General features: G+C 38.9%; 1 protein-coding gene across 2 annotated transcripts in view; it reads right to left on the bottom strand.

Moving 5' to 3' along the window:
* The window catches only part of Cpne4 (copine 4), a 542,216-nt gene that overhangs the window by 385,886 nt on the left and 130,900 nt on the right, over positions 1–25,430 (bottom strand). The window contains exon 2 of one of the 2 annotated variants that reach the window (XM_023705235.1): positions 17,761–17,941. In XM_023705235.1, coding sequence (XP_023561003.1) covers positions 17,761–17,940 — 180 coding nt within the window. In that variant the 5' untranslated portion in view covers position 17,941. Of the gene's footprint in view, positions 1–17,760; positions 17,945–25,430 lie in introns of those variants that run through there. The other variant, XM_023705229.1, reaches the window with a different exon arrangement.

The following is a 25,430-nucleotide window of genomic DNA, read 5'->3' as shown; positions in this document are numbered from 1 at the left end:
TCTTCTTTAGATCATCCCTAAAACACTTGCTAACTTTTCATATTTATAAGTTCTTTTAAAATTCTTCTTACTAGGAGGGCTCACAGTTCTCCATGAGCATATTCTGTCTTGTAACAACTAGCAACAAATCTGACTTGTTCAGTGATAGATGTGTCCTTGCTGGTCTTTGATTGGGAAGTATGGGTGATTTTTTAATGTTTGCTGAAGTAAAAACAGGTTTCAGTGGGATGCTGGAGTTCACACTAAAATCTATTTTTTTTTTCCTCTGCTGACATTGGAGATTGAACCCAGGGCCTTCCCACTAATCTACATCTTCAGCCTTTTAAAAGAAAATTTAAATAGAATTCCACAATGTTGGTCAAGCCAGGTTTGAATTTGCAATCCTCCTGCCTCAATCTCCCATAGTGCTGAGACTATAGATGTGTACCACTAAACTCGAATACACTCTTGACTAAGCTCCACAAGGCCATCATATGGCTAAAATGTTTTTATTTTATCTGTACCACCTCAGTTAAATAGAATATTATAGAAATCTCTAGACAAAATTGGGGTAGAACTAATTATTTTTTCACGAACAAGGAAAAGATACGGAACAATTAGAGTTTTTGTTTCCTTACTGTCTTTATACAAGAGAGAGAAATGGTCATGTCCATTATGTAGTGGCCGCATTTATTCCATGGAAGCAAAATATTTCCTAACATCCTTAATTTATCACCATAATTTCTATCAGTTCTCCTCACATGAAGATTTCTCTCTGGAGCTGTCACAATATTTTTCTTCTCACCAAGAATACCAGAATGCCTTTTCTTCTCAAGTTCTAGTGTTGCATAATGTGACAGGTTATTAAATCAATTTCTCTTCCTCTCTTTAAATAAGGCACAGCATCCAGCGCAGCAATCCTTCAGAATTAAAGATGACAATTTAGAGATGTGTGGATTCATTCTTTAGCTATAACACACACACACGCACACACACACGCACACACACACACACACACACTCAGCCTACACTTCTCATGTAAGCTCACACACTGTATAGTAGTATACAAATCAGTTAGGCTCTAGTTACATTACTATTTTATTACACTATTAGTCATATTGTATTACTATATGGCTGTTCAATAAGCTCATTAATATAATGATAATATTGGAAGGAGGACAGTACTGTGATTATAACCTCTTAGCTCTAGTCATGCTAAAAGAAGGAAATACACATTCTGTGACCGAGGCAGGAAAGGATAGCAAAGAGTTGGGGATGTTATATATTATACTATAAATATTGTAAATATACTTTCACTAAATTACTTCTATTGTTGCTAGGAATACATTGGTATGATCATTTCAGGTAAGTATTTGGATAATTTTTACAGTTTAAAAAATCTCTATACACTTTACCCAACACTTCCCTAAGAAAACAGTCACATTTCACATAAATGTATTAGTGATAATACTCATAGCTAACTGATATGCACTGTTCAGTACCAGGTACCACTACATGATTAATTCTCATTACAACTCTACAATGCAGAGAATTCTATTGTTTCCATTATATGGATGAGAAAATAGAGATAGTTTATTTGTATAATATTTTATAACTGATAAATGATGCAACTGGAATTTGAATATTGATAGTCTGTAGCCAAAATTATGTTGTATCAGTGTACCCAACTGTCCTTCAACATTACTGGAGAATTGTTGATAAACCCCCAAAATGGGAACAAGCAGCTTGCCAGTGCTATGCACCCCCATCCACCCTTTTGCTCAGACTTCTGGAGTCATTTTGGCTCTTCGCTTATTTTCATCCCCCACTTCCAATCCATCAGCAAAGATCCCAGGCTCTACTCAGCAATGAAATTTATTTCTAACTGTTCTCTGCCCCATAGTTGCTGATAGGTCAGGATCCAAAGTTTCCCAGGTACCTTGCCCCAAACACTCTCCCTCTTTGTTTCCCAGGCACACTGCCCCCAAACTCTCCCCTCCTTGGCCCCATGCAGAGCCAAACCCAAAACCACAGAACAGTCTACCTGACTTTGACCTGGGCAAGCAACCACAAAACTCTCCTTTATTAATGCTAAAGGTTCCCCACAAACCACATAGCCCTGCCAAGATTAGCTCTCCCTCAGCTGTTCCATCCAGCAATCACCCTCCCTACAAAACCCTATAAAGTCTCCTGTCCCCTCTTTATTTGCTGCTGTCCTGGTCCACTAGACAGCCAGCCTGCTTGATGTTCCCGATAAACCTTCTACTCATGTCAGAATCCCTGGTCTGGTTGATTGTGTGCGTTCATACCTAACAGTTTCTACCTGCTCCAAGCTACCACATCTGTCCCTAGGGCAAGTGAAGTAGGCTTTTGGAGTTTTCATCAGGACCCACGCCTGTCTCTGTACACTGTTGGCACAAGCAGTCAGTGCTATTTCTTAAAATGTAAATCATTGCTCAATGGCCTCCCATCACCTATGGAATTAAATTAAAAAATCTCTACTATAGGTACACTGTTGCACAGAAGATCTGTAGAATTTGTTCCTCTGGCTTACCTGAGCTTCTTTCTTGAGGCAAGCAAGACCCTGGGTCACGGCTTTTGGCTACCTTCCCATTTATTTATATCCTGATGGCTGCCTTCTTATCAATTTGGGCATCCATGCTAATATTACTTCTGCAGAGAAGTCTTCTCTGACCGGCACTTAAACTATTCTCCTCTGTCACTCTCCACTCTTTGCCATGCTTCGTTTTTCCTCATGGCACTTAGCATTGACTATTAACAGATTGTACATTTACTGCTTACTTTCCATTCTCCCACAGGCAAAAAATGCTGAAATCATGTTGTTCCCTAGGTATTCCCCATCCCGAAAAGGGTTCCCAGCACATAGTAGGGACTCAATACATGCTGGTTAAATGGATGAAAGAATAAATCCTTCGGCAGGCTGGTGAGATAGTTCAGCAGACTAAGTGCCTGCTTAGGCAAGTGCAGGGACCAGGTTCCATACCTGGTACCACATTCTCTGCTGGTCCCACCCCTGGGCACGCTGGGGGTCAACCTCTGGGACTGGGCGGGGTTGTGCATGCCTGTAATCCCAGCACTGGGGAGGCTGCAAACAGGAGGATCACTATGAGTCCAAGGTGCTTAGTGAGAACCCATACCAAATACATTAAAAAAAAGAAGAAAAGAAAAAGAATAAATTCTTTGCACATGCTTTGTGGACTGGCAGGCGAATCATGGCTCAATTATAGGATGAGCTGCTTCATGCCACTGAACTGTAGATGACAACAAATTAAAATTGTGAAATGTGGTTGGAAAAAAATTTCAAATTAATAGGTGAGAGGTGGGCAAGAAACATGTCAAATATCAGATAGATGGAGATGACTATGTTTAGACTTGGTAGTTGCCATGGCCATGCATGCACTACTCGCTAGAAAGGGGGTAGGGCCAAGCATGGCAGGTGCAGCAGGAGAGGCTCATGGTCAGAACAAGGGACTGCAGCTATACCATGAGCCTTTCAGAGGGCACGTTCCTTCTATACTGACTAGGTGTTCTTGTAATAGAACATCACTGATGATGACATCACTATAAATTATGACATCACTGAATCTCAATTCTCTCATCTGTAAAGGGAGGATGGTGATTATAGTACTGACCTTCGTAGGCTGTTATGAGCAGTCAGTGAAGAAATCAAATAGGATACACAGAGACGAGTTACGTTTACTTTGTCTGCTCCTTGTCTAGTGGCAGTGGCACATAAATGCATTTCCTTAAAGCTACTGTTCAAATCCGAGAGAGAGGCTTTGTACTTCCTCTCTAGTATACTTCTTTACAGTACCCATTTCCAAATTTGAACATTCAAGACAGGAAGTATTTTCCTTCATAATTCATATACTTTCATTTTTCATAGTTCCAGGAGAGATCCTGGTCCCCTGGTCCTCTTACCTGCACCCTTTAGGGTACTCATGGAAAATAGGAGCAGAAGATGGGCTCTATTAGTCAACATTTCCATAGTACCAGTTATTAGGGATGCTTACAGTGGACACCCATCTCCTACTAGTTGGTATGGTACACAGTGAGAGAAAAAAAAGACAGACAGCATAGGAAGAAATGGGGATCTGGGGTGTCTTTTTTTTTTTTTTTTTTTTTTTTTTTTTTGGTACCAGGAGTAGAACTCCTGACCTCTCACTTGCCAGGCAGGTGTTTTGCCACTAAGCTATCTTCTCAGCCCTCCAGTTGTTCTTAAGAAGGAAATATTCACAAGGTAGCCAGGTCATACTTAACTGGGGAAAATGGTGGCTAGATACACTAGATAAGTGTAACACAGGGAACAAAGCATCCCTCTTGCACAAGGGATGGAAGAGCCAAATTTAGGTTCTGGCTAACAAGTAGCCTACTTTGTAGACTATCCTGAGAAGGAATTCTAGAGTCATGCAGGCCTCAACAGAGATGTTATCCCCATGGTATCATAGCTCATCTATCTGACATCAACCATGGCTGGTGGTGATGGACAACAGTAATCCAACACCAGCTTCCTGCTTTCATAATGATATATCCATGGGCTCACCAGACTCACCAATTAAACTGAAAGCCAGCTTAGGGAAGTCACTTCTAGCCAACCTGCACTGCTTGCAAGTAAATATAATCATACTTGAGTCTCAGGGAGGATGACAGAGCGGTTCTCTACAGTCTCCTCACATAATGAATGTTTCCAGGGAATATGGTGGCTTAACTATGTGGCAAGAGCTAACATTTAAAGAGAGAATGTCTATGTTATTCTTCCCATCCTCATACATGTGCTCCAATCGGAAGCCCAAGCCTATTGTGTCAGTGATGAGACCTCATTTGAAAACCTGGTCATAGTATCACTCTGAGCCTTCTAGTTCTAATTTGCTGGGTCACTGGACATTGTAGAGCAGGAATAAGCTATCTCTGTTGTAGGCTGTCACTTGATCCAGAAGCTGTGAGTTTAAGAGCATGGCTGTTTCAACCTTCTGTCCTTCAGGGTAACTGGAATAAACATGTTGAATTGAATTTTCAACAGGGAAAAGCCAAAATAAGCCACACCCTCTTCATCAAAGTTTCTTAGACATTGTTTTGAAAAACCTAACATTGCCCAAAATTGGGGACAAAGGTGTCAAACCTTCTGCCTTTAATACACAATTACAAAACTGTGATCTTATACTCTGATTTCTTTTCAGATCATATAAATCTTTTGCCTTTTACCAAAACTGTGATCTTTTAATGAGAACAGGTCCACACCCCCCAAAAAAAATTAGAACTCAATGTTCAGATGAAAAGAAACTCTTGAAATATCAAGTATTTGAAAGCAGACTGTCCAAGATGGGGAAGCAAACATTTCTGAGCTCAAATCAAGATAAAATATTTAATTACCCTACAAACTGACCCTGGGAACATCTGGAATTTCTAGAGGGAACAGTTTTCTTGTCACTTCTCTTTTAAATCAGCCAAGGACTAGGGGCTGATGTTGGCACAGAAGCAAAAATGGGAAGAGGAGGTTATCAGCATGGCCTCTCTAAGATTCTGAGTTTGTAGATTAGAGAACACGGACAAGTGGCATGAACTTGTCCAAGTTTATTCATCTTCAAACTGCAGAGTGGAGAAAGTAAGAAGTGTTAGATAATTCCTCAGTAGAAGAGCCAAAATGATCAATCGAAGTGATTACTCAGTGTCTTGGTAGAAACTTAAGAGACTTGCTACATTTTCTTACTGAAATCTGTCTTATTTTATACAAGCAAATCAAAAAGAATACTTAGGCTGAGAAGCAAATCTAAAATTCATACTGAGCACGAAGTGAGCTGCTAACTATGTACTATCTCTTTTAAACACAGTAACATTGAACATTGATTCAAGGCTTACCATTCATCAGGTACAATGTTGAGCAATCCTTAGTCATCATTTCATTTCCTCCTCCTAAGAAACCTGTGGCATGCTGTTTCTTTCATTTTATAGATAATGAAAATTCAAGCATAGGGAAATTAGGCATTTGTAGGCAGTCTGACTACAGAGCCTATAGTGTCAGCTGCTTTATTGTCCTGCCAGTTGTTCAGTCAATCTTCACGGCTGCATGAGGGGACACAGGATGCTCAGAGATGATCAGTTACTTCCCCAAGTCACACACTGAAGCTGGGGTGAATTTCTGCCTTGTTTCCAAACTAACCTCAGCATAAACCAGGTGGCTACAGTAGCTCTAAATCATCTGGCAGAGTAATTTCAAACTGAAGCTGGATGGGTCATGCCACAGTTCAGTTTCATTGCAAGATAGATCTGCTCAGGCATGTTTTTCTCCTTATGGGGCTTTCTGTCTGAGTTCTGAATTCTTTTTCAACAGTGGAACCATATTGTATCCCTCAAACAAAAATGTTATAGAGCAACCCAATGTGATTGTTATTTTATCTATGTAAGTTAGAATTTCTTTCATTTACTATAAGCCAATCTATAAGAACAAAATCCGAAAGTTAGTAGTTTCTAGAACGTAAGCATGTGTGCTACCACATTGACAGCTAGCTGCTCTTTGACCAAGGTGCCAAAACACGGAGTGGAGAAAGGACAGATTGTACAAATGATGCTCAGGATACTGGGAATATGCAAGCAAAGAAATGAAACTGGGGCCCCATCTCATGTCACTGCAAAGGGTATCTCAGAATAAAGTAAATATATGACCTGAAATTAAAACTAAAACTAGAAAAAAACAGTGAAGAAAGCTTCCTGTCATGGGTCTAAGCAACGCTTCTGTGAATATGACAACAAAAACCCAGGCAATCAAAGCAAATACAGACAAGAGGGACTGGAAAAAGGCAACCTGTGGAATGGGAAAAAATATTTGCAAACCATATATTTGACAAAGAATTATCAATATGTCAGGAGCAAACAAAGCAACAACAAAATTAACCTGATTGAAAAATGGGCAAAGTACTTGAATAGATGCTTATCCAAAGAAGATATAACAATGGCCAACAGCCATATGAAAGGGTGATAAACATCACCAGCCACTGGGGAAATACAAATCAACTCCCCAATGAGATGTCATCTTACCAGAACCACAAGGAAGACATGCTGAGAGCCCCTTTCTCTCTAGAACTTACAGCTACTGCATCCTTACTCTCTCTGGAATGGTTGGGCAGAAAGAGGAGGGAAATCCTCATTCCTGAATGGCAGAAAAGGGCTTTCTAACCTCCTATCAGAAACCCACTTAACATAGTCACAGTGTCATGTGTACATTTTATATACAAACCCTTACACAAAACTCTAAATCAAACTTCCTATCTCAAGTACCAACAATCCTGCTTTCATGTGAAAGCAAGGTCTGGCAGTGTAATTGAGTTCTCATGAGCTCCATTCTCTCTCTTAGGTGAGAATAAGAAGTTCCTTAAATGTAAGTGTCTTTGGAGATGAACCAGGGACTAGACCATGGAAATGAAATCCATCTAAACCACTAGGTTACAAAGACCAGTACTGCCAGGATCTGTAGTAGAAACTGGGGTGCAAAATCAGTAACGGCCACAGCTTGAGCATTCAAAATTCACTTCTTCTGTGACCACCTCATCTACCTCCACTGCTCTGCCTCTAGTCCTGGGATTCCTAATTGTTTTAGTTCCATCAAAGGCACTCATCTATGTGCTTCACACATAGGCTTATCTTAAGCCTGAAGAAGTACGTGACTTCATGATGTTTACTTCACAGATGAGGAAATGGAGGCTCAGGCAGATATGAGTTTAGTAATGTAGTATCTTCTGGTATTACATTTTAAGAGGTATAGATACCATACTTTATTTTACCACCCTGAGATCAGAAAACTTTGCCAAGAGCACTGAGACCTTCACCTTATTATCCTAAGAAACTAGAAATAACTTTTCTTCACAAAGTGCTCCATGACCAGGAAAATGAGTTCTTAATTTTAGGAAAGATTAAGAGCTAGGTTCAAAGATAGGCTTAATACATGTGACTATTCTCTATAAGAGACAGCAACTTCCTAAAGGTTAGGAATTTTACCTACACAGGGGACAAGATGAGAGAGGAGTAACATTATGTAGACAACAAGGGCATCAAAGAAACAAGGATCTGAGTTCAATCCTGATATAGTAGCAATACACTTCTTACAATTTCTGCCTTAGACTGCACTTTCCTATGTAGCAGTTAGCTTGCCTATAAAAATGAGCAGTCACAGTCTCTATCTTAATAACACAGCCATGAGGACAAGAGGAACATTCATGTGAGGACTTATTGCATGGAACACAGCAAACTGTCACCAAATGCTCCCCCATTGTTCTTAGAGGATGATGGAACAGGACTAGGGAGCATTTTCTGGAGTCAAACAGGGTTCATTTGGTCAACCCCTGTGCTTACTACTGTGCAACCCCTGAAGAGGTTACTTAATTCATCTGTTTTCTGTACTGTATATAATTTGTATTCATCAATTATACTTCAACAAAGATGGCAAAGTAAAATATGAAGTCTCCAGAGACAGATTAATTTGTGGGATTGTTTCGATAGGGAAATATGATAACACATATAAATTACCTAGGAAAGAGTACATTGAACAATTGTGTTTAATTAATAAATCAATATTAGCTTGATGATTGCATTCGTTATTAGTAAATCACCACTACCATTAATTGTAAAATATAAAATAGGCTGAAATTACAAAATGAAGGTGATTTTCTTAGAGATGATCATCAATAGTGTGTCCAGTTAAAAATGAGAATAGCCCCCCAGGAAAGACAATAGAAACACTTCCTTGAACATGTAGGGAAGGTGATTCAAGCTAGAGTCAGACGATTCAAAATCACAGGTGCCTCATACAGTTCTTTCCTCAACCCGTAATCCCATATTTCAGGTCATGAGTATCAGAACTTAATTATATCAAAGTATATCTAAAAGCCCTTGCTGATCAATGCCTGCGCTGGATGTCCAGAATGTGGCTTGTAAGTTCTTCAGGCTAGGGAGGGAAGGAAGCCAATGTCACGGTACTTTTCTTTGTGCAGGAAGACAGACACTATGCCTCCAGCTATAAAATTATCTTCATGATATATAAGAGAACAGATCACCAATGCAGCTTTCAGATAAAATACTTTTTCTATTTTTAGCCTGAACTTTCCATCTACTGCAATTCTGCTTTCAGATATCCAACATTAACAATTTGGAAATTTTAATTATAAGAAAGCCAATCAAATATTCTACGACCCAAAAATCTTCCTTTCCTATGTCCCAAATGCATCATGGAATTGTCACTCTCTAGTCACAGAGATATGTCTTTGGATAAAAGGGAGGAAAGATTTCCTCTTCTTGTTTTGTTTTGTTTTATTTTGTTTTGTTGTGTTTTCTATTCATTGCCCAGGGTAGGAGTGTTAGTGTTACTAAAACTAACTTTATTTTTTTAAAAAAAATTTAAGAAAAATATTATTCTCATCAAAGATGTGTTAAGTGGGAGGTGAAAAGCAACATCAAAATTTTCCCAAATGGGAGTTTGAGGCAAAACTACAGTGAAAGCTTTGTGAACAACTGAAGAAAATGGTTGCTTCCTTCACCTAGCATTCTGGGTGCTGGCTGCCGAGATGCCACAGGGTCACAAAGTGTAAACAAAAAATCTTTAAAGAATGGAGTTAGACTGTAATATCCAGAGGGAATGCTTTAATTGACTTAATTTTCATTTTTCAGCCCTCCTCTCTGTCCACAACAGAGACCCAGCCAGGGGCTGCAGGAGCATGCGCCAAATTCAAGAGCCACCAGGCCCTACTTGGGTAAGGCAGGTGAGGGAAGTATGCTGATGAGGAGCAAGCGAAGACAAACTGCATATTCTGTGAAGGAGGGCAGTGACAAACCATTGGTGTCAAAGGATTAATGATCCCAGATAACCATACTTTCTGGTTACACAGAATCCAGAAATCCAGTTTCATGAAAAACTCCCTGATCTTTAAGAGTTGGCATCAAGTACACAACTTGTTAGAATACCACCATGGCCAAAACAGTATGTCTGCAGGCCCAAGAGTGGCCACTAGTTTCTAGTCTACAACTATAATAAAGTAGAAGAGCATAGATTTGGGGACTGAATAAATTCAAGTTTTGTTATTTATTAGTGCTATAATTTGGGGATAATTTATTAACTGTACCCAAGCCTCAGTTTTTGTATCTGGTTATTAAAGGCTTTAATACAGGGTATTTTTTATTAATTTTATTGAGAAACAAATACCAATGACAAATTCAAAACTGATTAGTAGGACAGTTCATTAATTAATACATTGCATATTGTTGCCTTCATAGTGGTTATTCATAGTACAAGATGCAGACATGATATCCTGTCCAAACACTGTCAGTACAAATCTTTCTTCTCATTGAATTAAGAGAAAGTAGCTGTATATCTATCCTAACTAGTTTGTACATACAGATTCACAATGGTCTTTCATTGTATCTCCTTGTTTTGTTTAGTTTTGTCAGAGATGGGTATTACATTGTGATTTAAATATTGTAGGTGTGTGAATTCAGCAAAATAATCCAATGTAGTCCAGTAGTTCATAATAGTAGTGGGTTATCTGTAGGACTAGCAATGTCAGAAGTTGTTGACTTGAGCCTTTTACAGCTCAGTATATTAATATGGATTTACTTTTCATACCTTGTTATTATACTTTCTACTGGATGGTTAAGACGAAGATAAAGCAAGACCCATATAACAAGAAATGTAACTTTTGTATGCAGAGTATTTTTGATGAAAAATCAAGTAGCTATTACACAACTGCTATCAGTATACCCATGGTTTCTTTAGTGTACTGTCTCAATGTTCATATAGCCTAACTCATGTTTTTTTAAAGTACTAGGTTTTAGAGCAATAGAAAATTGAATATTTTGGGGCTGGAGAGACAGCTCGGCAGTCTAAGTGCCTGCTGGGTGAACACAAGGACCCAGGTTTGATCCCTGGTACTGCCAGCTCTGGAACCCTGGGCATGCCATGCTGGGCACTGCAATCGGGCTTGCTGGTGCATGCCTGTAATCTCAGCACTGTGTAGGCTGAGGAAGGAGGATCACTATGAGTCCAAGCTGTGTAATGATATTCTAAACCAAATAAATAAATAAAAGATTTTTTAAAAATGAATATCCTATGTACAAGTGAAATCATTATCTCGCGAGGCTATCATAATGGGTGATGACTCACTAGTGTCATAACCACAAAAGAGATTTGTTGCACAGAGCTCTCCCATATGTGCTCTCCAGCAAAGAAAGAACTGCCAAAAAAGTTCACAGCCCACTTCTCTGCGAGTAGGCAACACACACACACACAAGCAGACCAGAACATATGGCAATGAAACCTAGATCTGTTTAGGTGAGGTTGAAGGGGAAAAAAATGGAAAATATTATGGAGATAGAAGAGTGATTTGTTTTTAGCTCTACCCCATATAAAGGTATGTTAGGCATCCTAAGGCAGCCTACTGACCACAAATTCAGGAGGTGATTTAAATGAAGACCTTGCTCTGAGCTCTCTTTCTTAAGGCACTTGATTGTCTGAGCATCCAGTTCTGTCCCTATGATGAAGTGAACTCTACTGAAATTTTTGAGGACACAAAGCATCTTTTTCTCATGGTGCCCAATACATGCTGTGGTTAATCTAAATAGCTATGGTGCCTTTGCACAATGCTGTTCTGATCAGAAGATGAAATAAACCAAGGAAAGATACATTATGAGTACAAAGTTATCTATGCATATATTACTATAAACACTAATAATCTTGTGTCAGTGTCCACTAATAATTGATGTATTACACAAAACCACACTAGTTGTTATCAGCAATTCATCAAAGTCCATGACTCATTAAACCATGTTCTCATATTTAATTGACCCAATAATAATTAGTCCTCAGAACTGCAATACTTAGAGCTTCCTACGACAGAGCTCAAAAATCATATATTCAAATTAAATGGAAAAATACAATTAATGATCATCAGAGCCGCATTCTTAAAGTTTGGGGTATAATTTGGGTTTTCCAATATTACAAGTACTCTGATATTCCTAAGACCTGCGCCAAGGGTCACACAAACATGAATTTAGGAGTATGTAACTATGCTCAGGGAGAGTATATGCTCCAGTGAACTGAAAAAAAAAAGACAAGGGTCAACTTTGACAATTGAATCTCTGAGAAGTTTACATTTATCCACTTGGTTAAGATGCTTGGTTCAGCAGTTTGTGAGCACATTATCACTCAGCAGAAAGCAGGAGGATGCTATTTCTATTCTTCATTGGAAACAAATTATTGCCACATTTAACTGTCACCACAACTAGTCACCATGTCATATACAGTCAGCATTTTATGGCCAGCAATATGTACAAGAGATATACTTTTAAAAATGAATATGATCCTAAAGTAGGCTAACGAAAAGGTGGGTCTGAAACTTGGTTTGCAATCTATTTCCATGTTGTACATTTTCTCTTCCCTCTTTCTGCCAGTAGAAACTATGGCTGCTGTTAAAGCCTTACTAAAATGTTACACCTAGTAAAAATATCATCCAACTTCCATATTCTAAAGAAAAAAATAAAAGCATCCTCTCTCAACTCTGGATCCTGAGACACGTATCTGAAACACTGCTGATCTGTAAGAAACACAGTGTCTTGTGTATTTCAAAGGAACTGATATCAAATATTTCAAAGATAAAATGACCCCTTAATTCATTGACCCTTAATGTTATTCACAGCACAGAAGGTCTCACCATAGATCGTTTTTAGTCTAAGAGTTTATGCTCAGCCCTACAGATCAAATGCTCTCTTCCCTTATTAATATAGCTGGGAGCCGATCAAAACAGCAGATGTGTGCTCGCTGAATGAGAGACTTCTCTGGGGGTAGTCAGAAGTAGGACAGTAACCAGAGTCTTCCACAGTGCATCGCAGGCACTTCCTCTGCGGGAATTCCACTAGGAAAAGTGCAGTCCAGCAGGCCAGCAGCAACGAGCAATAAAAAGGAAATGGCAATTTTTAGTTATAGCTTCCCCCCAAATTTAAGCTGTACAATTAATAGGCCATGATAACATTTTTATTTTTATTTTATTATTTATCTATCTATCTATCTATCTATCTATCTATCTATCTATCTATTTACTTATTTATTTATTGTAGTACCACGGATTAAACTCAGGACCCTGCACGTGCCGCGTGGGTGCTTATTCTACTGAGCTGTCTCCTCAGCCCTATGACAACATTTTGACCATCCCAATTTCTTCTCTTTCTCCACTAGCCAAATTCTATGGAGTACCAAAATGCTCTAGAACCTTCTTAGCTACCTAAATTGGCATTTCATACATATGCAGGATTTTGTTCATTTCTTATGAATTTTTCAATTTATTGGAGTATAGGTTCTCAAAGTAGTTACTAATAGCCTGGATTTCAGCACTATCCATTGTGATTTCATGTGTTTCACTTCTAATTGTACTTTTGGGGGTCTTTTCTTGCCTTTTTTTTGACAGGACTGGGTAAGGTTTTATCTATTTTGGTCATTCTTTCAAAAAGAGTCAGCTTCTCCACTCTTGTTTGTTTAGTCATCAATTTTTGCTCTGATCTTTATAACTATTTTCTTATATTAGTTATGGATTTGGATGTTAAGTGAAATAAATCAGATAACTTCACATAGTTTATATTATAACAAACTCAAAATATAAAGCAAAATAAATCACAGAAAACAGGGAGATAGATATTTTGCAAAAGGGAAAGTGACCCAGAGATAGAGGGCAGGGGGAAGAGGTTTTTGTAGATAAATGGATGCAGTTAGAGGCAAATTGGTAAGTGAAATAAATCAGACCCACACTTGCAAACACCATACTATCTCGCTAGGGTGAGAACCAGAAAGAGTACTGAAAACCTAAAAGGCACAACAGATACTGTGAAAGGGAAAGAAACTGCTCAATGGGAAGGAAAAACTGGGATGAGGAGCAGGACAAATGAAAGAAGGGGAAAATATATATAGGCATATATGCAGAATAGCTTGGATAATTGTATTGTCGATTTTTGTTGGTGTTTGGAAAGGAGTGGTTAATGCTTAATTTTTTACTTTGATTTTGTTTTTCCTCTTTTGAAGTTCTTATACCTTCTTTGTTATTGTTTTGCTTAGTTTTTTTTTTCTTTAAGAGAATCTTACACATTTATATCTCATAATCCGAATAACTAATTTAAAGATAGCATCATGTAATACAACCATTGTTGAATTCCTATTACTTTGTTTAGTGAAATCTTATATTATTTCTAATGGGTTTTTTTTTTCTATCAGTATTTTGTATTCTTTAAAAATAGAGAAGAGAGAGGATACCAATTGGCTTCAGGACAATACTGTTCCACCCCTAAGCAAAGTAGGTTTTCTACTGTTGTTCTGAGTTCCTTCACAGTCCCTATTTTCAACTCCTTTGTGGCTGGTTACCTGAATTAAATTTCTTCTGCTAGCATTCTGACATAGACTCTATCTTCCATGCTAAGAAAATAAACATTGTGAAAACAGCAAAATTTGTTGTTACTTCTACAGTGTCAGAAAGTGAATCAGTCATCCCACTAAGCACGCTGCAAGTTAAGCTGATATTATCAGTTCTAAAGTCTTGCTTAAAAAAAGCAAGCAGCCAATCAGCTTACATTGTGACCCAGATTCTTATCGCACTATAAAGTTTGTTGACAAGCAGCTGTGCGCAGAACACGCTTCGGGAAGCGATATCTTAGTGCACGTTGGGAAGGCCATCTGGCAAGGTATATCAAAGCCTTAAACCTCTTGCGCCTTTACCCTACTAGCGCTACTTTGGCAGAACATCTTCTACACATTTATCCAAAAAGATGAAAAAATTTTCTGCAGAAGGATGTTTATTATGGTATTATTTAAATCAGGATATATATATATATATATACTACACATTTATCCAAAAAGATGAAAAAATTTTCTGCAGAAGGATGTTTATTATGGTATTATTTAAATCAGGATATATATATATATATATATATATATATATATAATTTGAAAATGAAAACCAAAAAATAAAACTGATAATGTAAATCTATTCGATGGTATATTATGCAGTTGTAAAAATTATAACTATCAGTGTCATGGCAACAAGAAAAAAAGCACACAATAAAGGCAAAGCAATCAGGAAAGAAAATTTTATACGCATGATAAAGACCATATAAGTATATGTGTGCTAGAACGAAAAGACTGAAAAGAAATATATACACACAATAGTTGAAGGTCCTGTTAAGAGACAAATTACTTACACTAATTTTCAAAACATGATTCTGTTTCACTCTAAGTATTCCATTTAACTTTGGTAAGTAAAAATAAGAGAGGGCTGGGGATATGGCTTTGTAGTAGAGTGCTTGCCTAGCATGTAGGAGGCCTTTGTTTCAATCCCCAGAACTGTGATAGCTACTTAGATAGATAGATAGATAGATAGATAGATAGATAGATAGATAGTTAGACAGATCTTTCAACAAAGTCAATGTCAATACCTAGAAGAAATAAAATATCATATACTAAGATACCAGTCCATCCTTGTTTTAGGTTTACAATATTAGATGTGGCTAGGCTTGAATTGAAATTACGATCCCCAATCTGCCTATTTGTTCATTCTTCATACATGTGTTCTCCTTTCCAGAATTTCATCTGCTCTTCCATGATTGTTCAACCTCCCTTTGAGGGAAGTGGCTGGCATCACTTATACATATAAGGAAATGTGATGCTTAGATAGAGTGGAGACTGTGTCCTAGAGGACCACACCTTCCAACTGTCCATAAGCAGGAGGAGGAAGTATTGAAGGCTTGAAGAGGTGGTCCCATGGCATCTGCAAAAGGCAGTTGCCTATTCATGGTCTACTTGGCATGGCTTCAAATCCTTTATTCAAATTACACCATGCTCTTGGTTCCCTTTGGAAGGGTGAATATGGCTTCCCCTGCACAACCCTTTCCCCTCAGTCACCTCAGGACAAACTTTCAAAGTAATGTTTACTTAGCTCAGGTACATAGAAGCAATATTCAATTTGTTTTCATTGTAAATAATAAAACTCCAGTGCAGAATTTAACTTGAAATATGGCCGCATAAAACACCAAAGAATGAACTGTTTTCACCATGAATATAAAGTGGTAATAAAAAAAAATCGCAGGTTCTGAAACTCAACTCTGAGTTTAAATATTAGATTTTCCACTTACAAGCAGAATGATCCTGAATCTTCACTCTTTCTGCTTCTCAGTTTCCTCATCTATAACCTGGGGCTAATATATATGACAGTCATGAGAATTAAATTAACTATTTCTCATGAAATTCCCTAGGAAATACGATAACCAATAAAGTAACCAATAGAGTTCAGCTAATATTTTTAAAACTCTCTCTCCAAAAAAACAAATATTGTGTGTTGTGTCTCCTGCAAGTCTGTTATCCCATCCTTCCCAGGTGTCACTGTGCCTACCTGAATTCATCAGAGAAGCAAGCAGCCAAGCTCAGCACAGTTGATACAGAGGTTATCACTGATTTTCCCTGCAACCTTTTTCCATTGGGCCACTGATGGATTGGAGTTTAACTGGCAAAAAAAATGAGTACCTCTTTCCAAAATGAACTTGAAATAAAACATCAAGTCATCTCTTGACAATTTGGGAACCCAGTGTACTCTGAAGAATGAGTCACAGAAATACTATTCCATTCAAGCCACTACCAGCTGCCTTACGCAAGCACTGGAAGAAGTGTGTGTTAGGACACATTGTCAGCGCAACTGTACACACACATTTTGAGGGGAGTCTGAATGGATCAGACAACCTTTCAAAGCCTGTTAAAAGTGACTCCTGGCATGAAGAGCTTGTAGGTTATTAGCTCCTTCCTCCCTCTTTCCTAAGACACCCAAATTTCCTTATTGCTAAATCTACTCATGATTTCCATTGGCAGGATTCATCCTTCTCCAGTCCCCACTCAGTCCTATCAGCCTTTGGGGCTTGCAGTCAGTCACTGCTTCAGTCCTGAGTACTGGGTTCCCTTATCATTGCCAGGTTCCCTTGATGCTACTGGATGGCTGATTATTAGATTCACAAGGCTCCTTAGAACTTAGATTTCTTTAGAGACTATGACAGCCTCTCTCTTATCATCTTCTTTTGGGCCTGAGCAGAGGACTAATCTCCAGTGTTGCTCCCTACTCCTCATTCTTTCTAACCAACCTGAATAGTACTCCAGCCCATCTGCCAGGGCTAGAGAGTGCCTCCCAGCTAAAAGGCAATGGCCAGCTCTTCCACAACACGGACTTGTTCAAACTAGTCCTGCTGGTTCCCTCTCTCTGCCCAGGATATACAGAAAAGCATCCTGCACTATGCTAGTTTCATAGAAGCAGTCACTTCTCTCCCAAACACCAAAATCTGTTCCTGCAGAGCTACCATTTCCAGAATTCCAATGAAATCTAATCTGGATTCTGCTTTGGCCACAAAACTGTCTCTGGATTCAACTTTTGGAACATCAGCCTTCTCATTCTGGGTCTTGATACCTATCTATTTTTAACCCGCTTGCTGTCATTTTCCCTTTTCCAACAACTGGATGTGGGTGGGAAAAGGACTGTACTGTGAATATCTCTTGATAATTAACAAAACCATCCTAAAGCTTTAAGCTCATGAATTAAAGGTAAATGTCAACATACCTACAATATCATGATATAAAGAGACTCAAAATGATAAGCCTTTCTAGAATTTTCCATCTTACCAAAATGATCCATCTTAAAAGGAAATGTTTTAAAGAATCACAACTAACCATCCAGCCATATTTCTGTGTGCTTGCTTGGACATGCTTACCTCAAACCACTGCCCATGAGACTGCATCTTGAGGATGACGCAGGGGTCTGGTTTGGAAAGTGCATCCCTGTCAGAAATGCCTTTGCACGCCACACGCAGTTCAACTTTGGTCAGGCAGGGGCTGTTAAAGATTCCCAGCGTGTTGGCCGCTGACTCATAAATGTTGCTCATCTTCTTCATTCTGTTTTAGGCAAGAAAAAAGATGTGCCAATCACTGTAGTATTTCTCATAGCAAAAGCCAGCCTTCTAACCTCTACTTAGGAAACTGTTCATCACACAGTTTCAAATATTAAACGTATTTATTATCTCACTTCCCAAATGAGTGGCACAGTTTCAGTGAAATAAAAAACAAACAAATTAAAGGACAAAAACCAAAACCCCAGTGCAGGTACACTTGGCTAAGGACACACTTTTCCTGTATGATTTGCACAGTAAAATTTTTAATCTATGCAATAAATTCATGAATTAGTGCAACAGACTGCAAACTGTAATGTAGCTGTGTATTAATTAAATACATGGCTTGTGTGAAATTTTATAGATTTGTTGGTTAATTGATTTAATCACATCTCAAGTTTTCATGACTTCCACGAATCCAACTAGTCTATGTGCTACAGCAGAGAAGTATATCATCCTACCCTCATAAACTGTTTTAATTTCCCACCCCTCTGCCCTGGCTCCTCTTCTCAAGGTGCCCTCAACAAGTCAGTTACAACATACCTACAGTGGCCCATTTTCTGTTCTGCTGCCCAAATCTATCTTCACCTTTCCCTCCTAGGCTTCCACCTACCCTGTCAGAATCAGAATTAAAAGGCGAAATACAGAGAGAAGAGCATGAAGCCTCTGATTCTGAATTTACAGAAACAGCAGCCACAGATATGATACTCTTCCTACCAACACTTCTCCTCCTGGAGGGTAGGTCACAGCCTACCAGTGTTCTCCTCCCTTGCTGAAGAGGACTAGATGGGTAGGGGCCCTGGATGATTCTCTCAACTGTGAAATTTAGGATCCTTTTCACAGAATTCTGTATTTTTAGAGATTCATTGGGAAAAATAAAAATGGCTGCCTCAACCTAACCTGGCATTAGTGCCTTATAATGAAAATTCCTCGTTTATGACATAGAGACAACCTCGCCCTCTTCTTCCCTCCTTCAGCAAATATTTATTTGGCTTCCCCTTGTTACTAGCCACTATGTCTGTTCAAATGAGTATACCATCCCATCTCTTTTATATGGTAATGGCTATGCATCAGCATTACACACACACACACACACACACGTATGCACGCATGCACATGCACATGTTCACCAGTAAAGCTTTATTCCACACAAGCATGTTCATTTATTTACATATTGTTTGTGGCTGCTTTCAGTAGAAGAGCAAGATTAAGTAGCTACAAGACTGCATGACCCACAAAGCCTAAAATACTCTGTAGCCAGAAAATATTCATGAACTCCAATTCTAAACTATTGGATAAGCTGAATTTGTGTCTGAGAGGAGCTGCAATTCTGTTTTAGTAAGCAGCACTGTGGAATTATGTTTGAGGATGAGGGCTGTTCTGTCCTACCAAGCTGAACATTAAGAGCGACTTTGGGATATTTGTCTTATACGTATTATATATTCAACCTGGAGAGGATTGGCAGCTTGCCTAAATCCTATAATCATTCTAATGACAGAGTGAAGGCTACAATGCCAGTTTCCTGCCTCCTAGCTCTGTACTATCTTCACCACGTGTATAACCTTCATCTGGAGAAATGCTCAAATCTCTGCAAGAACACTGGATACATCACATATTCCTCATTTATCTCCATCTCCATACAGAGTCATACTTCCCCTTAGTTCAAAATGCACATTATTCAAATATAGAAAAAGCACAACCTTCCAAAGCCCCTTGAAACCAATTGACAACACTGAGTTTTTATGTCTTTGGCTCCCTCCTCCCCCTTCTACCACCCTAATCTTCTAATTGCTAAACCTACTCACAGTTTCCATAGGTAGGAGTCATCTTTCTGCAGTCTCCAAATCTCCCTGATCAGGCACTCATGGGAGCCCTGACCAGGTACATGGAGCTCATGAGTTCCTGGGTCTGCCCAGAGGGAAGAGCAGTACTGCCCTTGACTATGGAGTGCTACACAGACCAGGGAAGCCAGGTTGTTTGGACTTTGTCCAGCAATGAAGCTCACTGCCAAGGAAGGTGATCACAAAATACGGCTCTCTCAATGGGTGATCAGCTACCTCCGTGGCCCCGGAGAAGTGGAGTAAACATGTTAATTTTACACTCTGTTAGAGAACAGGATTCATATTGCCAGATTACCAATACACTGTCCGCGGCCTATTTAAATCCTCTTTGTTGCCTTTCCTACAATACCTGGTTTCGCAGTGACTAATGTCTGTGGAGAATTATTTTTAGGAAAGCTGACTTTTGACCAATTTTTGAAGTAAATTATCATTGTCCTTTCACTCACATAATTTAAGCTATAAAAAACTACCACTTTAGCATGTCCACTCTCTCTAACAGGACAAACTGAACCTGAAACTTAATTAGTTTCTGAATGAGCTGCAAACATCACCAAGACAATAGAGAGCTAAGAGGGAAGGAAATCAGCTTGAGTTCACAGGGGAACCAACTGAGCAGAGCTTGTCTTAAGACTTAAAAATGAGCGCATAATCACTGCTCTGCTTGCCTTGGGCCTGTTTAAATGTCATACTATATCCGGGCCCTGTGCTGATGTCTCTATTACTCAGCACTTCCATCTCAGTTCAGGCAGTAGGAATGAGACATCTGCCTTGTGCCTGGCTTTGTGGTGGTCGGAGGATAGGCTGACCGCCCTTCTATTCATCCCAAGATAAACCAGTTGCTCTTTTGGAGCTTGTTAGTCCTGTTCCTACTCAGCACCCCTTGATCTACCCTAAGATTTATCCTAAACTCTGTGCTTGGCACTAGTGGTAGGAAGCAGCTGAGACGGTCCGCCTGCCCAGAACCTCATACTCTGGAGCAGTACTTTTGGATCCCAAATCACTTGGAAGCATGCTAAACTGCAGTACTATTTCAAGCACCTGAAGCAGGGCCTAAGATTCTGCTGTCACAGATTCTGCTGACCTGTGGACCACACCCTGAGCAGCAAGACAAACTGCCCTTCTGGGTTGCTTACCCTAAATGTGACACTCATTATTATTATTATACTATTATTTTATGCATTTAGTAAGGGTCTCACTACATAGATCAGACTCATAGTGATCCTCCTGTTTTCATCCTCCCAAGCACTGGGATTACTGGCACATGCTGCCACGCTCAGTCTCAATCCCTGTCTCAGCACACCCCAGGGGCACAACATGCTGGGGAATGAAACCTGGCTGCTGGGCTCTGCCTAAGCAGGTGCTTTAGTCCACTGAGCTATCTGGCCAGCCCTAGATGTGACACTCATACATGAGCCGTGATACAACACAGGGGATGCATGTGGACCTAACCCTGAAAAATCTGGATTTAGATCCCAGCTCTATCCTTACTTGTATTATCTTAAGTGATTTATTTGAATCAACCCCTCAGCTTTATCATCTTTAAAATGGGGTAATAATAGTTTGCAATCTGTAGACTTATCTTCAGATTGAATAAATTAATCCACATAAAATCCTCAGAGATTTTCTAGGCAACAAGGAGTGCTCAGTACACACACACACACACACACACACACACACACAGTTGATTTTAATTACATCATTAAGCTCACATGACTTTTACCAAGCTCTTTGCTCTGCTAGGTTGTTCCTTTGCCAGGTCAGGAACTGAAGCTGAGAAAACTGCAGTCACTACATGTTGCTCTCTAGACACAAAGTGACAAAGACCTGAACCCAAGAACTTCAGATGCTGAATTTACGCTCTCAATTATTCTGCTATAGCACTTTCCTGTGTCAGCTGCCCAAGAAGGTTATAAGAAAATGCCAAGCGAAGGCTTGAACTAGGGATTTCCCCAAATTCTCTTGACTCCCAAGGCTTTCCTGAATGTCGCAGGTCAGCTATCTCTCCTCTTTCTGTCTCCTCTCCAAAATTTTCAGTGCCCTACTCTCAGTCCTTTCAGATTCTTTAGATGTTTAGAGCCTCCCCTCCCCTCTCCTTTCATAGAGAACCCTGTAGCTTATGAATTGATCTTCCATTTGAGTTTGTCTCTTCTCACAACTTTACTCACACAGCTTTACTCACCCAGCTGAAGCCCTCTTAACACCCAGTTAGGTAACACAAACTCTTTCTAAGCAGGAAGGTACAGGAGAAAATTCATGAATATTTATGCCTTTTGATTCTCATCAAGGACACAATGTCCTATTAATCTCTTGTAAAAATAACCTGCCTTCCTACTATTAATCACATGAATAATAAACTGCACAAATACTGTTTCAATAGTCAGGTATTGTCAGCCCTGTTACACAGATGTGAAAGAGGAGGCTCACAGCATTTCATAGACTGCCTCCATGTTGTAATTGGTAAATGAGATGTGAAGTAAGCCTAGATCTAGTAGACCCCAAAGCCTGTGTTTTTAATTGAGTAAGCATCCCTATGCTGATTATTTCAAACACTGAGTCATTGATAAGTTATAGATGGTAAAACTACAACACTTAGCAAGCACAGAGATATAATGATATGAATTACCAAAAGCATGTTAATATAAAAGATATGTAATAGTGCAATATGTTGAATTTACAATGTGAAAATTGTCATAGGTGCTCAAAATTAATAATATGCATGCACAATTTTTTTTCAAAGAATACACTACATCCAAATCATTCAAGTGTTATTAGGCATCTCCTGAGGTTTCTAAGTTGATGTAGCAAAGAGATGAAAATCTCATTTTTCCCCAAAACATCACATTCTTGGGAAAATGTGCACAAAAAAGTCAAATATTCTAATGTTCTTAGGAACTTCTGGGCTCACAGTTTGGGCTCTGACAGTGAATCATAAAGATAAGATTTTTCTAGAAAGAAATTATGCCCATTGCATCACATTTGTATTAATTTTATAATGCTCAAATGTCACCCATATTTAGGAGAACTACATGTATAAATTTAACCACATAATTACAAAGGCTGAGGAAAACTTCCAGAGGTAAAACAGGAAGTAAATATCCAGAAAATAATTTGCATGACTATCTCCTTTTGGTTGCAGCCCCTCCTTTTCTTATCATGTCAAACATAACTATAGTGTTGAATGAGACAAACAAAGGAAATTTAGATAATGTCCTATTATTTTGGAACTGAAATAATTTCCTTGCATTTCTCGGGCAACTAAATTTACCCAGTAGAAAGATCAAATCCCAACCTTCTTTTGTTCAGTTATTTTCCATTTTTAATATAATCACAGGTTGGGCTTGTCCATTAATGTCATATTAACAGGAAGCTGGGGGTTCATATAAAGAGTTTTGTGCTTTTTGCCTCATATAGTAAAAAAAGAAGAAGATCATTTTTATGTTCAACAAGAGCAGCTACAGATAGCACAGCAAGCCAGAAGGCGATTTCTTTGAGAAAGCTTGATAAGTGATCTACCGAGGGGTCTTGTTCTGCTCCCACATCTTCTCATTTAAAACTTGTCTCATCTGCTTTTAATTACACCCTAGCATTAATTCACTTTTGCTTAGTTGGCTGGCAGAAGACAGAATGAGTGTGTAAGGAAAAGAAAAGGGGTTGAGTAGACAGCAAAGTGTAAAAAGAAATATGTGTTCGGAACAAGAACACAATCTCTAATTTGGTGTTGACCTATAAAAATATTGTGATGAGGAAAGCAGTCTATAAGCACACTTGAACTTTGGCTAATGTGCCCATGGAAATAATGTCTTACTTTATCTTACTTTAAAGATCAATAGCTATCTGTTGCTAGTGACTACCATATTAGACATCCACTGGGCAAATGATACTGGACCAGTGTTCAAAAAGTCTTTTGTTCCTTTGTTTTTCTGTAGACCATAGCAACCCATAAAAATAGAGCTTGAAAAATACAATAAATATGTAAAATCACTCTTTGGTGGAGACAGAAGTGCTAGAAGGTCTTAACTGGTCCCAAGTTTGGCTGATAGACTCGCCCTCACCTGTCCTCACTAGTGGACTGGTGGTGACAGCCTTAACTCACTGGTGGTAAGTGGATTCAGACTTGAGAAAGCATGACAAAATGAAGTTGAAATAGCTGCTATCCATATACATGAAAAGGGCACCCAGCAGCTCATGAGAAAAGACCTAAGGTTGGGGAGGTGCAGGGAGATGGCTCAGTGGAATAAGTGATTCCCTGGCAAGCTCAAGGGCCTGAGTTCAATCCTCAGTTCTGCACCCCTCCCCAAAAAAAGATCTTAGGGACAATACTAGAGTGAAGTGTTCCTTAGAACTTCCACCTAATATGATGTTATTTTGCGTTTAGCACATTATTATATTTCTACTGTGGTTTTTAAAATAACAGAACATAAGTTTGTGTCAAATGGCAAGAGACAAAAGTTTATGTAGAAGCAGCAAGTGAACTGAATGTAATTTTGGAGTCAAGAGTGGGTAACTTCAAAGGGAAGACATGGAGAACAGTGTAATGTCTGTCTCAGTGAGCATCCATGTGACCAGCTGTCATGGATACGTGGGTGATAGTCTGTGGCAATGAACCATCTCCCCTCCCCCCTTCTATCTGTCAGTGAGGCTTCCTGAGAACCACAATACTAGTTAGAACAGGAAGTAGAATTGCTTTCTGTAACAACATGAGAACTGTACTATATTTATTGGAACACTTTGTTGGCAATAGATAGGAACACGTAGGGTCTCCACATTGTCATTGAGAAACTTTAGTGGGTCTCTGGCAGCAGGAGGAAAGACTGAAAGAACTGACCCAGTCAGTATACCAGGGCAAGACTTTGAAGGATCTGATCAGAAGAGAAAGAAGTATAGCCAATGATGTGCGTATGGCAGCTGAGAATTCTGGGTATTTCTAATAGTTATCAAATGTGAGAAAATTGGAGTACAAGGAAACATGCAGTCTTCAAGAAGGGTAACAGCATTCATTTATTTATTTATATAAATAAATAAATGCTGGACAGAAAGTACTAAGCATAACAGTGCTGCCAACCACAGTGAGGATTTTGGATAGTCATGTGTCTGTCCCTGTGCTAAGCGCTTGAATTACACTGTCACTTTTAATCATTCCAAGCAGCTGTTGATTTACTATTTTTACTGTACATATGGGAAATTGGATTCAGAAAACTATAAGCAAATTGTTAGGTCATATAACCAAAAAATGGAGAAGCCAGAATTCTGTCAGATTTGTTTTAAACCTAGAAGCTCAAGATTTGGTCTTTAATGCTATTCTGTCTCCAGTTTCTAGTTCTACTGGAAGTCCCAGAATGTTACATCTCATTCATTCGTTTATAAAATATTTATTTAGCACTTCAAGTATGTGCTGGGAACCATGCTGAGTACTGGGAGATAAAAAGGGCTGCTACCTTTATGGTGCTCATCGGCTGAAGTTGAAAAAGACAGGCAAACAAGTATCTACAGTAGATCATTTTTGCTTCTTTTGCCATCTACTACATTCCCACTAAAATAGGCACTGAGAGGCACAGAAATTGACGGTAACATTGGAAAGGAAAAAAATATACACATGGGATTTCCTGTTTTCTATACAGTAGTGTGGTATAAAACAATTGTTCTATGAGGTTACCA

This window comes from Octodon degus, unplaced genomic scaffold, assembly GCF_000260255.1.
Source record: "Octodon degus isolate 3935 unplaced genomic scaffold, OctDeg1.0 scaffold00008, whole genome shotgun sequence".
NCBI lineage: Eukaryota > Metazoa > Chordata > Mammalia > Rodentia > Octodontidae > Octodon > Octodon degus.
Note: the sequence above shows the minus strand (reverse complement) of the source record. Positions and strands in the feature narration are given on the sequence as shown.